The sequence below is a fragment of the Garra rufa genome, chromosome 22 (assembly GCF_049309525.1).
Source record: "Garra rufa chromosome 22, GarRuf1.0, whole genome shotgun sequence".
NCBI lineage: Eukaryota > Metazoa > Chordata > Actinopteri > Cypriniformes > Cyprinidae > Garra > Garra rufa.
This window is the reverse complement of record NC_133382.1, coordinates 15,194,072-15,208,674: the sequence shown is the minus strand read 5'-3', so window position 1 is coordinate 15,208,674 and position 14,603 is coordinate 15,194,072. Positions and strand designations below refer to the sequence as shown.

General features: G+C 42.0%; 1 protein-coding gene across 1 annotated transcript in view; it reads left to right on the top strand.

Moving 5' to 3' along the window:
• Nucleotides 1-14,603, top strand: part of LOC141298012 (double C2-like domain-containing protein alpha) — a 133,074-nt gene that overhangs the window by 94,936 nt on the left and 23,535 nt on the right. Inside the window, exon 6 of the mRNA XM_073828514.1 lies at nt 3,001-3,060. Within this exon, the coding sequence (XP_073684615.1) occupies nt 3,001-3,060 (60 nt within the window). The remainder of the gene's footprint in view (nt 1-3,000; nt 3,061-14,603) is intronic.

Sequence of the window (14,603 nt, the reverse complement as noted above, 5' to 3'; positions counted from 1 at the left end):
ACTGTACTGTAGAAATGTGTCCATAAAACCGCTGTAGTTATGACATATGACTATTTACAGTATCGTCCACGGAACGCCTATGGAGGCCCAGTCAAATAAGTTACAGGTGGGCAAGTGACAGCTGTAACTTATTTGACGGGGCCTACACAGGCTTTCCGTGGACAGTGCATTTGTGTGCAAATTAAGCCATTTTAGGTGCTGTAATGTACATAGAACCGCTGGGTAGTGTTCCCTGAGCACTGTACTGTAGAAATTTGTCCATAAAACCGCTGTAGTCATGAAATATGACTTATTACAGTATCGTCCACGGAACGCCTGTGGAGACCCAGTCAAATAAGTTACAGGTGGGACTTTCCCTCTTGCGCGGTCCGTTTTTGAGGTCAGACATCAAAGAATCCACTAAGAAAGCGGTTGGGTTGCTCCTAGCCTCCTCCTGAAGCACCCGGAGGTGTTAAATCGTCAGAATTCAACTGACCACGAACAGCTTGTTTTTTATAATGGGATAGATTGTACGTGGGACGTCCAGATCTCAGCTTCTGGACGTGCTATCAAGCTGAAACCTGCGTTGCTGTGCTGGACTGGACATGCCCTGATGATGGTGAGAATTCGAAGAAGATCTGAGAAACTTGAAAATCTTGCCAAAAAAAAACTTTTTTCAAGCCACATTTTTAAGTTTCTCCAAACTTCTTGAAATTCACCACAGGAGCTGGTAATGTCCAGACTAGCGCAGGAACGCAGGTTTCAGCTTGATAGCACGTCCAGTAGCTGAGATCTGGACGTCCCACGTACAATCTAACCCATTACAAAAAACAGGCTGTTCGTGGTCAGTGGAATTCCGAGAGTTTAACACCTCAGGGTCCTTCAGGAGGATGCGGGGAGCCACCTCCATAAGTTATTTAGTGTATTAATTGATGTTTGACCACAGAAGTGGACCACACAAGAGGGAACATCCCACCTGTAACTTATTTAACAGGGCCTCCACAGGCGTTCCGTGGACAGTGCATTTGTATGCCAATTAAGCCATTTTAGGTGCTGTAATGTACCCTGCAGGTCCTCCCCTCCGCGACGGGGGGGTCGAGGGGTCCAGCAAAAATCCTCTAGGGGGTGCCGCGCAGCGTCCACAAACCGCCTGACACCGGCAACTTATTAAGCGCTCCGCGGACCCCTCTCCTCCGGCGATGGCCTAAGGCGAGGAAGGGAAGGGAAGAGAAGGGAAGGCCTGTTTAGGTCTCCATCAAACAACTAAGTTGGTGACATGTTTAGCAGGTGGGCACCCTCCTATTACATAATGGGCCATGTGGACCAATAGAATTGGAGTTATTTTACACATACTTTAGACAACGGTCATGCTGGCAGCATTCCCTAATGTGTCCCCTAGAGGGGCACGCAGCATCTCGTTCTTTTCCTGAAAACCGTGGTTACATGCGCAACCCAAGACGTTTCCATTACTGATATCAAACCTAGGTTAATGCCTTCCTATAGCATCCAAGTTGTTCTCGAATCATACAGTAGATTGATATTTATTCAAGCTACAAAAGTTAATAAACAAGTACAGCAGTGAGTGATTTCTCTTTTCCGTTTGTTCTTTGAAATACATCAGTGACTGTCTGCAGCAGGTTTGCCTTTTTTAAAGTATGACACCAATCTGACACACATCTGATTTTCTCCCAACTCTTTATGGCCATTTAGCACTTCTTAACTCATCTAAGAGTGTATTTACTAGATCACTCATTTTGGCATAATTGTATGTGTTTTTGCTCATGAAAATGAACTTGCTGGGCAACTGGCATGTGGTCTGATGACACAGAGATCTGGTTCACAGACAGCGCACTAGCACCAAATTAAGTTTTCTTTTGTGTCTTATTGTGCTTGGTAGTGTGTTCATATAATCTGTAACTCTAGCTAAAGGGATGCCATGAAAAATGGCAGGAGACCTCATTAGGTGAGTTAAATATTTTTAACAAGTTAAACTGAAAAAAAAAAAAATAGCACAATTAAAGGGATGGTTCGGAGTAGAATTGACTTCATTGCTATGCACTCCGAAGCCCATCTAAATACCCCATCCGAAGTTTTTTTTTTGCCTTAGTCAAACATTTATGGAGATATTAGAGTTTTTCGAATTGCTTGTTACAGGAGTGAATGGTACATGTGATGTATCTCGTAAATTGCACCACTAAACGTGCAAGTAATCTTACCAAACTTGTACAGTAGTGTAAATAGGTTATGTACTCACAAAACGCTGCATCAGAACATTTGTAAGTCCACCATGAGTGTTTTAAAAACACGTTTTACCCGAGAACTACTAGTCTCAGAAACTACAAGTCGACGTCACTTCCCTGGTTTGAAAAAAGCACGTAAAAGTCCTCCTACTACATCTGTGTGTTTGTCAACTTGTAGGAGGACTTTTACGTGCTTTTTTCAAACCAGGGAAGTGACGTCAACGTCTCGCCATTTGTAGTTTCTGAGACTAGTAGGGATCGGCTAAAACGTGTTTTTAAAACACTCATGGTGGACTTACAAATGTTCTGATGCAGCGTTTTGTGAGTACATAACCTATTTACACTACTGTACAAGTTTGGTAAGATTACTTGCACGTTTAGTGGTGCAATTTACGAGATACATCACATTTACCATTCACTCCTGTAACAAGCAATTCGAAAAACTGTAATATCTCCATAAATGTTTGACTAAGGTAAAAAAAACTTCGGATGGGGTATTTAGATGGGTTTCGGAGTGCATAGCAATGAAGTCAATTCTACTCCGAACCATCCCTTTAACGTGTAATTTTGACAACCCTACTTGTGACATATAAACACACACATCAACCTGATCACATTATTTAGTGTTCATGTAAACACGATCTGTTGATTCTCCAATCAGAATGATTTAATTCCGACTAAAACTTAAGGTACCCATGTAAACGTAGATAGCGTAAATCACAGAGAGTTTTCATTTGTTACATTTTATGCATTTGTGTGAGTAAACTCTATCTCTTTTTAGCTGTCATCTCCTACATCCATGAGCTCAGTTCTGAGAGGAATCTCCTGCTATCTGAGAGAGGTAAAGCTCAATTCACTCTCATTTGGTCTCTTGAAAGGTGGTGACAATTTTACAGAGGGACAGAGCAACAAGGCCCCACATACTCTTGCATATGGTTTTGGAGAAGAGTTTATGATTGCATTATTATTATAATTAGATTACTTTGAAAAAAACACACACAAAAAAAAGACAAGCATTATTTCTAGCATTTCATCTCTGGCCCGGATATCATTGCATGCACTTTGCCTTGTAAAATAACTTCTGGATTATTACTGTGGGTTAATGTTCACTTCATTCAGCGCTCTTTATGTTCATAAATTTCCCAGATGATTTAGTGCATGCACAGAACTAAATACATAATTCAAACTGAATCATGAATCAATTCAGACAATTTTGTAAACTTGTTTGATAAAGTCTATAACAAACACTGCCTGTCAAATAGTTTTTTGTATTTAATTTTGAGTGATATGTTCTTCCTGACCACTAGGGGACAACGATGAGGAAGTAGTAGAACAGTTGAATATGAAGCAGATTCAGGGTGCGTTCAAAACTGCATACTCAATGAGTAGGTACTTATTTTCAATAAGTACTTACTTAACGAGCGCTAAAAGAGTACATACTCTACAGCCAAATCTCGTTGAGTATGGATGTGATCTGCACGTCTTCCGCCATGTTGACGTTATCATGTGACCAACGACGTTATAACAAGTGCAACAACTTAACATATAGCGACAGGTTTAATTCATCTTTCTATAAATATTTTGATATTGATGAAATTTGTTCATTTTGTGGTTATGTTGAAGAAACAGCTGTTATTTTATTGTGATTGTAGTATAACGGATACGTTTTGGGTTCTTTTAGGTTTTTGTATTTTTTAATTCTTAAAGAAATAATTTTTGTTAAGAAAACCCAAATTCTTTATTTTTTGCAAAAGTTATTACTTTGTTTTATGTTCAAAATTGTTTATCCACACGCAAAACTATAGCTTAAATTCTTGTTGAATTTCTCTTTTCATCCCTGAGGCTTATCAATAACAAAAACAACAAATCCAATTTTTGATAAACTATGATGTGAATATTTGGATTATTCAGAGATATTTAATCATATTTCCCTGTGTATATAATCACATACTATGATGTAAGCAAGTAGCTTAATTTGTAGTTATGTTTTTCATTGTTAAAGATAAATACCATCTTTCCCTGAGCCTGTAATAAGTTATGTAGTAATAATAAAAAGAAAATAAGCAAAACAGTTGCTCAAACACCTCATAGCATCAGTAACACAACGACCCTACCTAGTACATCTTCCTCCATGTTTGCAATATCTGCACAAAGGAGACGTGGATCTGCTGCTCGAAGATCTTGTTTGGAGAAGACAGTTGATTTTACACTCAAAAATGTAAGTATTACTACTTAGAAATTAAGATTACCTCAGAATGCACTGATCAAAAATAATGATAAATGCTGACCTATAATTAATTATATTTTTTAGTAAAACAAGCATGTTTTTTTTTTTCAATCAAGTAATTAATTAATGCATATGTTAATGAAACGTATATTTTATTTACTGATAACAACATGGATATATGAGTAAAATAATAAAGTAACCATGAACATAAATAAAGACACATGGAACAAAGCTTTATTCAGACATATTGGTAATTTAGTCTTTCTCTAGATGCTCTCGCTGGCTCTTTGGTCTCTGAGGATGAAGAGGCCACAGCAACATCTGGTCCAGATGAGACAAAGGGCAGGTGGAGTGATGGAGGGTCTCATCGATGGCATTAGACCATTTCCAGGATGCTGCTGTGGATTTCTCTTTTCTCACTGCACACACCAGTCTGCAGCAGACATTTCAGATCATACAAAGATACACAAATACAATACAAAAGTTGTCATTTTAACAGCACAATTTCATTAGATCTCTGTATTAGAAGTAACAAAATTACCTAACTTTATATTAAGTTTCAGATTTTTCCCCACAAATGCTGCTGTCACCTTTCCTTTCAGGTCCTGCTCCACCGCAAAATATCTGCAACAAAGGCACAGAAATCTAGAATCAGAAAAGTGCTTAAAGTTTTTTTTATTTTATTTTATTTTTATTATTAATAAACTGCAACTTAAGGTTTAAATAGATGTCTGTAGTGTACTCACTCAAAGCCTTTGATGGCAGCACTGCTTCATCAATCACTCTTCACCGGACAAGCATACTTGTCTCATCTGTCCCTGTAACATCCACACAAGATTCAGTTACCTCTGATTCGTGTGCTCAATCCTAAATTTATGAGGTAGCTGTTGTGTTAATTGGCTTTTTATCCAATACAAATGCTCCTGAATTTATCAACAGTACTATTAGACAAATGAAATAGATAACTCATGTTTAGTTACTATATGTACATGTGTTTATTTACATTACATTAATCTAAAGCAGTGTTGACAACAGAGAATTTTACATAAACTCACATAACGTCCATCACTCATTTAGATGTCTGTTTGGTGTTGTGATGTGCTCATTTAATTCTCTCAGAACATGTTCCTGTCAGTTGTTAAACATTTAGTAATCATCTTTAAGATGTATATGGTCGCTATATGTAATAAAACTTGTTTTTGTAACAAGGAGACTGACGTGTGGATCCATATGCAAGGCTTTATTAAAAGACGCAGTCAAGACAGGCAGGGGTCGAACACCAGCAGACAGAGACAACAAGGGAAATCCGAAAGAGTAATCCAGTTATACAGGCGAGGGTCAAAATCCAGGATGAGCAGTCCAAAGTGATAAATGGCAAAACTATGAAGCTAGGAAAACTAAGACTAAGACTTAAGAAACTGAACTGAACTGAACTGAGACAAGGCTAGGAAAAAACAAAGGAACTAAGACAAGGATGAACACTAGGAGACTAAGGTTAAACACTAAACAACGATCCGTACAGACAGAGGGGGAAGGGAAGGCTTTATACCAAACACTAGGGGTCACATGACAGGAACAACCAATGGGGAACAGACACATGGAACAGAGGGACCAATCAGAACATGACACATAAGAACAAAGCAAGGTGGGTAGAGTGAACACATAACATCAAGCAGTCCATATTGGAGTGCCCTCTAGTGGGGCTGCCGGGCACTCCGTAACAGTTTTACAGCGAAATCACAAATATATTTTAACGTTACACGTCTTGACACCTAATGCAAATCAGCAGTTTACGATACAGTAGCTCAACAAATACGTGTCACGTTATACAAAGGGGTCTGGGTCCAAATGCTGGGTAAGAAATATTTATTAATTAAACACAAAAAAATAACAAAACAAACCAAAAAGCCAACACGGCAGACTAAACACAAACTGAAACATAAACTGAGCAAAACATAAAACAAGGTCAAAGGCAAGGATCAAGAACATAAAATCCACAGAAGACAAAAGACAATGTTACCACACCAAGTGTTGGGAGAGGGAAGATATATATAGTCCAGTGATGATCAGAAACAGCTGTGGAGGAAACGAGTAACAGGTGTGTCCGATTCAGGAAGTGAGGTGTGTGAGGAAAGACAGCGACATCGTGTGGCGGAGGGAAAGGCTGCAGCCCAGAGTCATGACAGTACCCCCTCCCTACGGAACGGCTCCCAGACGTTCCCAAAGTCTGGAGGGAGGAGGAACGGAGGAAGGCAACTCAGGGGTCGGGATGGCGGGCCAGGCCCGTGCAGCGGAGTCCCATGGACCGGCCTCGCCACCCGAGAACTGCGAGCCGGCCCTGCCGCCAGTGGAACGTGCGCGGTCACCGCCGCGTCCGGAACAGAGAGCACGGTCGTCTCCACGTCAGGAACAGAGAGCGCAGTCGCCTCCACGTCAGGAACAGAAACAGCGGTCGCTTCCGCATCAGGAACAGAGAGCGCAGCCGCCTCCGCGTCAGGAACAGAAGCCGCGGTGAGGGCCGCGTCAGGAATAGCAACAGCGGTCGCCTCCGCGTCAGGAACAGCGAGCACAGTCGCCTCCGCGTCAGGAACAGAAGGCGCAGTCGCTTCCGCGTCCGGAACAGAGATAGCGGCTGCCTCCGTGTCAGGAACAGAGATAGCGGCTGCCTCCGCGTCAGGAACAGGAAGCGCAGCCGCCTCCGCGTCAGGAACAGGAAGCGCAGCCGCCTCCGCGTCAGGAACAGGAAGCGCAGCCGCCTCCGCGTCAGGAACAGAGAGCGCGGTGAGGGCCGCGTCAGGAACAGAAACAGGCACCGAGATAGCGGACACCGCCGCGTCAGGCACGGAGATAGCGGACACCGCCGCGTCAGGCACGGAGATAGCGGACACCGCCGCGTCAGGCACCGAGATAGCGGACACCGCCGCGTCAGGCACCGAGATAGCGGACACCGCCGCGTCCAGCCCGGAGATAGCGGACACCGCCGCGTCCGGCCCGGAGATAGCGGACACCGCCGCGTCAGGCACCGAGATAGCGGACACCGCCGCGTCCGGCCCGGAGATAGCGGACACCGCCGCATCAGGCACCGAGATAGCGGACACCGCCGCGTCAGGCACCGAGATAGCGGACACCGCCGCGTCAGGCACCGAGATAGCGGACACCGCCGCGTCCGGCCCGGAGATAGCGGACACGGCCGCGTCAGGCACGGAGATAGCGGACACCGCCGCGTCCGGCCCGGAGATAGCGGACACCGCCGCGTCAGGCACGGAGACAGCGGACGTTTTGGCCTCCTGTGGCCTCCTGGGATTGAAAAGTGTGCAGCAGATGAACACTTCAGAATCTGGGCTGAAGCAGTAGGACATCCGGGGATTTCTCGCCTACTCTTTTATGAATACTGAGGTTTCGAACGTACTTCTTTCTTCACGTACTCATTTTTCCTACTATATAGTAGGTAAGTAGGCATATTCGAACGTACTTTAAGTAGACGTTCGTCCGAATCTCGCGAGAATTAGTGCACTCGCCTACTAATTCTCGCCTACTCTTTTATGAATACTGAACATTCAAACATACTTTTTTGCTCGCCTACTGCTTTTTGCCTGCTAAATAGTATGGAAGTATGCGGTTTCGAACGCAGCGTCAGTTTAAAGAACTTAATGGTATGTTCTGTTCTCTAAACCAGGGACCCCTGCTTTGCACATATTTATGTCTACCTTATTAAAGTATATTTTCAGTTATTTAAATCATTTATTATTTCTACATTCAGAATTTTATATTTAAAACATTAATCTCAACATGAATTTGATTGCCACCTCTGAGCCGTATTAAACATGAAAATACACCTACAAGCCACTTTTGTGTTCTTCTTTGCCACCTCTGCATTACAAATTAATTTTGTTAATACTGATTTCATTTGATTGGTAATGTATTCTTATTCTGTTGTTCTAATTAGAAAACTTAAAAAGCTTATGAAATATATATTTGTAAAAATTTGACAAAGGATGACATATGGACCATTAGTTAAGCATGAGTAAATAGTCATCATTTATAAAGCATTAATAGACATTAATAGACAGTAGTAAGCAGTTTATAAATGCAGCTATAAATGTTTTGTTCCTTATTTATAAGCATATCTATAATGTTATTAATAATTGTATTTTTAATAATGTGTTAATGATCAATTAATCATTTCTAAGTTAAGTATTATATTATTAACAAACCAGTTATTTAGGAGTTGTCAGAGGTTCATAAGATTATTTTGAAAGTGTAACTAAATGATTAATAAACATTTCTACATATTATTTAGACATACAAGAGTTACTCAGGGTGTTAATAAATGCAGGGAGTTAATAAAAATTTATTAACACGTTTTCTTACTGTAATTCATGATTAGTTCAGGTGGGTATAAAACATTTAGTAGTTGTCAGTTATCTATTTTGTGAGCTAAAGTGAAGACTAATTTTTTAAAATTTGTCAATTTAATTTTCTGTTTCAGCTAATTGTGAGTCTTCAGTTTGAAATGTAGAATTTATTGGGAATTTACCACACTTGGCACGTCTTTGTGACCCACTGTTTGCAATGAATTTTCACTCAGCCATGAAACTGAAACAAGAAAACTTTCTTACTACAGCAAAATATCGTCTCTAGGTTACGTATGTAACCTCGGCTCCCTGTTATTCTGTGTGCTTGTTTTCCCTGTTTGGTTCTGACCTTTTGCCTGTTTATTTGGATTACCGTTTTTGCCTAGCCCCCTGGATTACGTTCGCTTCAACTACCGACCCTCGCCAGTTTAAGGATCACTCTTCTGTCTAGCCCTCGTTATTCACGTTCACTGTTTACCGACCCTCTGCCTGTTTTGACCACGTCTATGCTTAACAATAAAAGCTTGCAAATGGATCCGACCGTCTCATGTCTCTCTGTCACAACCATACAGTACACTTTTTATAAAATGAAAAAATAATCCTCTGCAGCAAAATATACAAAAAATAAGCAAGAATGTAAATATAAATAGAAAAAGCAACAAAATGAATATACATCAACAAAATAAGCAACAAAAACAACAACAACAAAATAAAGAAAATAACTCACTGCGTCCTCTAGAGGGCGCTTTGGGGAACGCTGCAGCGTGACTCGTGTCTGAAGAATACATAGAAAAACTACATGAAATGGCCGGCGACAGCTTATGACGTCACCGCGGCACGCACGTCGCTGCCGCTGTGTCACTACCGGGCGACCATAACATCAAAGAGGCGCCAGTGCAACACAATACATCTTCAAAGTCTGAAGCTTATCGTCCGAAGCATGGCGAAGAGTCTAGAGGACACAGTGTCTCGTTCCCTATTCTCAGGGAACCGAGGTTACATACGTAACCTAGAGACGTTCCCTTTCGAAGGGAACTCTCACTGCGTCCTCTAGAGGACGCTTTGGGGAACGGATATACCCACGCTGCCATGCTGAGGGGAGTGCATGCTTTGCCAGCAAGCACTAAGCAACAATTCTGAGAGGAATTGCCCCTACTAGGACGTGGTGACGGCTGTCAAAACGTTTTACCCCACGGCCAGAGGCCTGAACTGTTACCCGCCTACCTGGACTGGGTTAGAACCCACTGCACAGCTCTAGGCTTGGAATTAGAGTAATTCCTTCTGGGGGAAACGGCTAAGTTTCAATGGAGACTAGACTTGTCAGAACAAGGAGCTTACCGCAACATAGGGCCTAGTTCCCTCAGGAACTGGCTCCCATATGAGGGCAGCAAACCTGTCCTGGGTCCGTTCAACAAAGGGCCACTAGTAGTGGCACGCCCTGATAGTGGATGGTCGGTAGACATCAACAGTGATATCAATGAGTTGAACCCAGGGGACCGGGGTTGTAAGCCAACTCCAATAAATGGGAACGAGGCGAGACGCGTGACCCATACCATAAAGGGTTTAAGGAAGAAACCAAGACTTGGTGGGAACTTACCACACACGTGGATTTTATAAAAGTGCCCCAGGTGTATGTGCACTTGCCACTCTTGTGGATTTTAACTCCCTGAGGCCGGCTGTATCACTGGCGATACGAGCTCATTTTTTTTTAGATCAGCGCAAAAGACACTAAAAATGCTCTGTCGGTTTTAGTCATACAAATTAGAGATATACATCATTGGAAACTGTAGAGTGTGTACTTTTATTTGTGCACACTCACAAGAACAGCAGAAAGTTGTGCTTTTTTATTTAGAATAAAGAAAACAAACAGGGTGATTTCTGTTTTCTCTGTCTCCGCGAACTGCTTTTAGAAATGCGTCACTTAAATCATTCAAACTCGGTGAATACTCAGCACACAAACAGAAAAGTGATATCTACTGAAAGCTTGAGATTTATGCTTTTAAACGAAGTAAGTTTGATCAAAAACAAATAATCTGTGATAAATTAATCTATATGAAACCAAGGAGATGTCTAGTCTATCCAGTTCCAACTAATTATCTCCAATGTGACCGCGCCCACTAGCGAAAATTCTTTAGATATGCAAATTAGCCATGTGCCACAAGCGCGGCAAGGACCGGAGTATCTGTACGCGAGGAAACTCCCACATCACCGAAACAAAGCAACATGACTTCAAGTTCATCTTGGTTACAGTTTGTTTCTGAATGAAGATATGCTGTGAGGAATAAGACTTATATTTACCACGATCACAAGAAGGACGCGATGCAACGCAAACCCAGCAGGAGGAGACATTTACATGAGTAAGTCTTACTTTCATTTTCCTACTAGCTTTCGCTGTTATTTACTTTGACAAAACGTGTACACATTTTACTAGTTAGACTTATTCCAAACTAAAATTCCTGACTTTATCAAATGAAACATTATGAAGTACGTTTGATTGCATTGCATCTCTCACGATGCCAGGATATTTATAATGTTCTAGAAAAACTATGTGATTATGACTGTGAGATGCATTTATGACGATATGTTTATGACTGTAGAATTTATTTATTTATTTATTTATTTTATTGTATAACAGTAGGGTGTAAAAGTAATATGTGTGCTTACACTGAATGTATGTTTACATCACGTTTATTAGTAATATAGTGCTAAACGATAATTATTAGTTTCTCAGATATTACATGTCCTTTTTTACATTAGTACAAATGCTAGAATCTATGACTATATACTATATACCAGTTATTCCCCTGTAAAGGGAAGTGTGTCCAAACCTTTGCCTGGTAGTGTATGTGTGTGTATTTATTTATTATAGATGCTCCTAATATGAATATAGGCTCACAGATGTTTTGCTTTTGTTGTTTTTAGTGCTCAGAAACCTGCTCAACAGATGAATCTTGCTGTCCTTTCCTTGAGTCTCTTCAAACTGTTTTCCTCTGAGAGCGCTGTACAAACTTCAGATGATACAGATAAAAATACAGTACAAATACAGATATTTAAAGTGCACACACTTTAATATCAGGTAAGATTTACTTGTTTTATTTGTTGAACTGAATTCAGAAAAAGTTTTCAGAAATGCCACAAAGTCTGTGCACATCTGTGTGGTTAGATGAGGGAGCTCAATATTGTGTCTTTGACCTTCATTATGTATGTTTTGATTATACTGTGTTGTAAATAAAATACAAATAATCTAAAAAACGATTTTTTTGAATCTTCTCACATTGTTTCTTCTTCTGCTAGTCAAGTCAGTCATTGATGGGGCCATTAGGGAGGGCTCTTTTGTCTTTCAGGTGTGAATTGCTAAATATTCATGGGCCATTGCCACACCTATGAATATTCCCTTTCGATCACAAAACATGTTTTAGAAAATTTACATCAATATATTGTTTTTTCTGAACGAGTGAACGAGATGATTTTCACATCATTTGGTTGATAAAATTCTAGCCTACGACATCCAATTATCAAAAGTCTTGTAAAGAAATGTCCTATATGTGCTTCATGGCCTTATTTCAGTGACTTCAAAACTTTAGTTTTTCACTAACCACGCATAAACGTAGTTTTCTCAAAAACACAACCATGTACATTAATGTTGCTTACATATTATTGTAGCCCAATATGTGCTGATTACAATGTAATCAGACTTTAGCCATTAAAATGTTTTTAAGATACTGAAAAAACAACAAATGTCAGGGCATGCCAAACTTCTTCAGGGCCTCAAAACACCCTCAGGCCCCAGAGGGTTAAGAGAGATGCCCAGGCATAGCGTGGGACACTTATCGAAATGATCGGATTTAAGGAGAGTGTTTTCCCAGGGGGTTTCACTACCAGCTCCATGCCGTCTAAAGAGACGGAAGAAGGGGATAACCCTCACGATGAGGGGATTGCCATGCTGCACCCTACTCCGGACAGAAGCTCGCAAGCTATCTGTCAACAGAGATAACCATGGAGCTGAGACCATCCTGTAATAGTGGATGATAGTAGAGGACAAATTCCTAACCCTGATCCACAGGGAGGATCGCTCTCCAGAAGGGGGCACTGCTCTCAGGGAACCCTTAATGAGAAGGGGGAGCGTGCACAGCCCGGTCCACATGACCTGTATAAAGGTCAGGCAATCTCACGAAGGTGGGTTGGCGCTCATAGAGGACCCTTCCAAAGAAGGGGAGCTGCATAACCCAACAGGAGCAAATGCTCTCACTGTTACCCTTCGAAGAGGGGAGCATACATCCAAAATACAAGGCTGGAGAGTAAAAACCTGAAGTATGAAGGTCAAGCTCCTAACCCTGAAGCACAGGGAGGAAAACTTGGCCACCAAGGAGTGGTGCTCTGATTTAGTGAACCCTTGAGAAAGGGGGCACGCCAACATCCTTGTAGAAGGTTAGTAACTCTCAATAGTCTACCCAGGGTAGACTCCCACCCTAAGAAGGGAGGAAGACTTTCCGTCCTGGGATGGTGCTCTGAAGGGAACCCTAGACTTTCAGGGGAGCTATAAGGTCAGTTCCAAAAACCCTGCGCACAGGGAGGAACACAAGTTCTTATGCTCTAAAGGACCCCTTCCTCAGAAAGGGGAGCACTGGGTGCCTAAAGAATTCTGGATTAGCTCCAGAATGAAATCATGAGGACAGCTTCCTAGCCCTGAGACCAGGCGGAAAAACCATCCTAATGATTTGACACTTCATAAAACCTTTCCTCGGAAAGGGAAGTGAAATGAGGCCTGAGGAGCGAGAATCGACCCTAAGGTGCCAGCTTTCTGAGGTGTTTTGTCACCGAAGGATGCTCAAGCCCTTTCACAGAGAGGGAGGCAGCCGTCAACCTGGGTGTAGATTCTACATCAAGCATTACCCCGGCCCTCAGGCTAGAATGAGGTGGCTTGAGACGAGTCACAGAGTGACGCTCAGTTTAGTAAAATCCTTTCCGCAGAAAGGGGAGCGTTCACATAAGTAAACTGGAATCATAATCCAAAACTGGAAAGTGATCACCAGGTGGTGCTCAATTAAAACCTTTTCCGCAGAAAAGGGAGCATCCTTAGTTGTTCCGAGTCTGCAGCGAGCACTTCCCCCGCCCTCAGGCATATTGTAAAAAGGGGGTGGCCTGCTGGCACTCCTATTTAAGCGAACTCCTGTCTCAACAGGTTAGAGTGTAGTTCACTTAGGAGAGGACACAAAGGGCATTCTTGTACGCAGGCTATCTGTTGCTATCTGCAACAGAGTTAAACATGCTAGGGCAATCCTAAAAATGCATTTTTAAGATGCTTACCTAGGTGAAGGGAAAAACTTCCCTTCTTTTGTTTAACCACTGAAGAAGGGGGGAAACCTGATCTGTAGGCTGTCCCTTCTGGATCGAAGTGTTGTGCAGACAAACACCACCATGCGACCGGAGGGAGGGGTGCTTCGTTGAATTATCAGTATTCCTTCCTAGGGAATAAACACAACACACAACCTAACCCTGCAAGCCAAGGAGAAACACCCATCCAGCCGAGGGGGCGCTCATTAGGGACTTATGTTCCTGCCTCATCAGGACATAAAGCTTAAAATAGGCCTGCAAAGGACAGCGTTAAACATGCCAAGGGCAATCCTAAGAAAAAGAGGACATAAGTCCTATGTCTAACATATGCTGTAAGGGTGGTTTTACCGCACGGCCTGTGGCATGGAGAGGGCGAACACTGCCGTAACCATAATCTGTAGGATCAGAGGGGGAGCATCCGCCATAAACTCGTCATATTTTTATGAGAAGAAAAAACACAATACACAG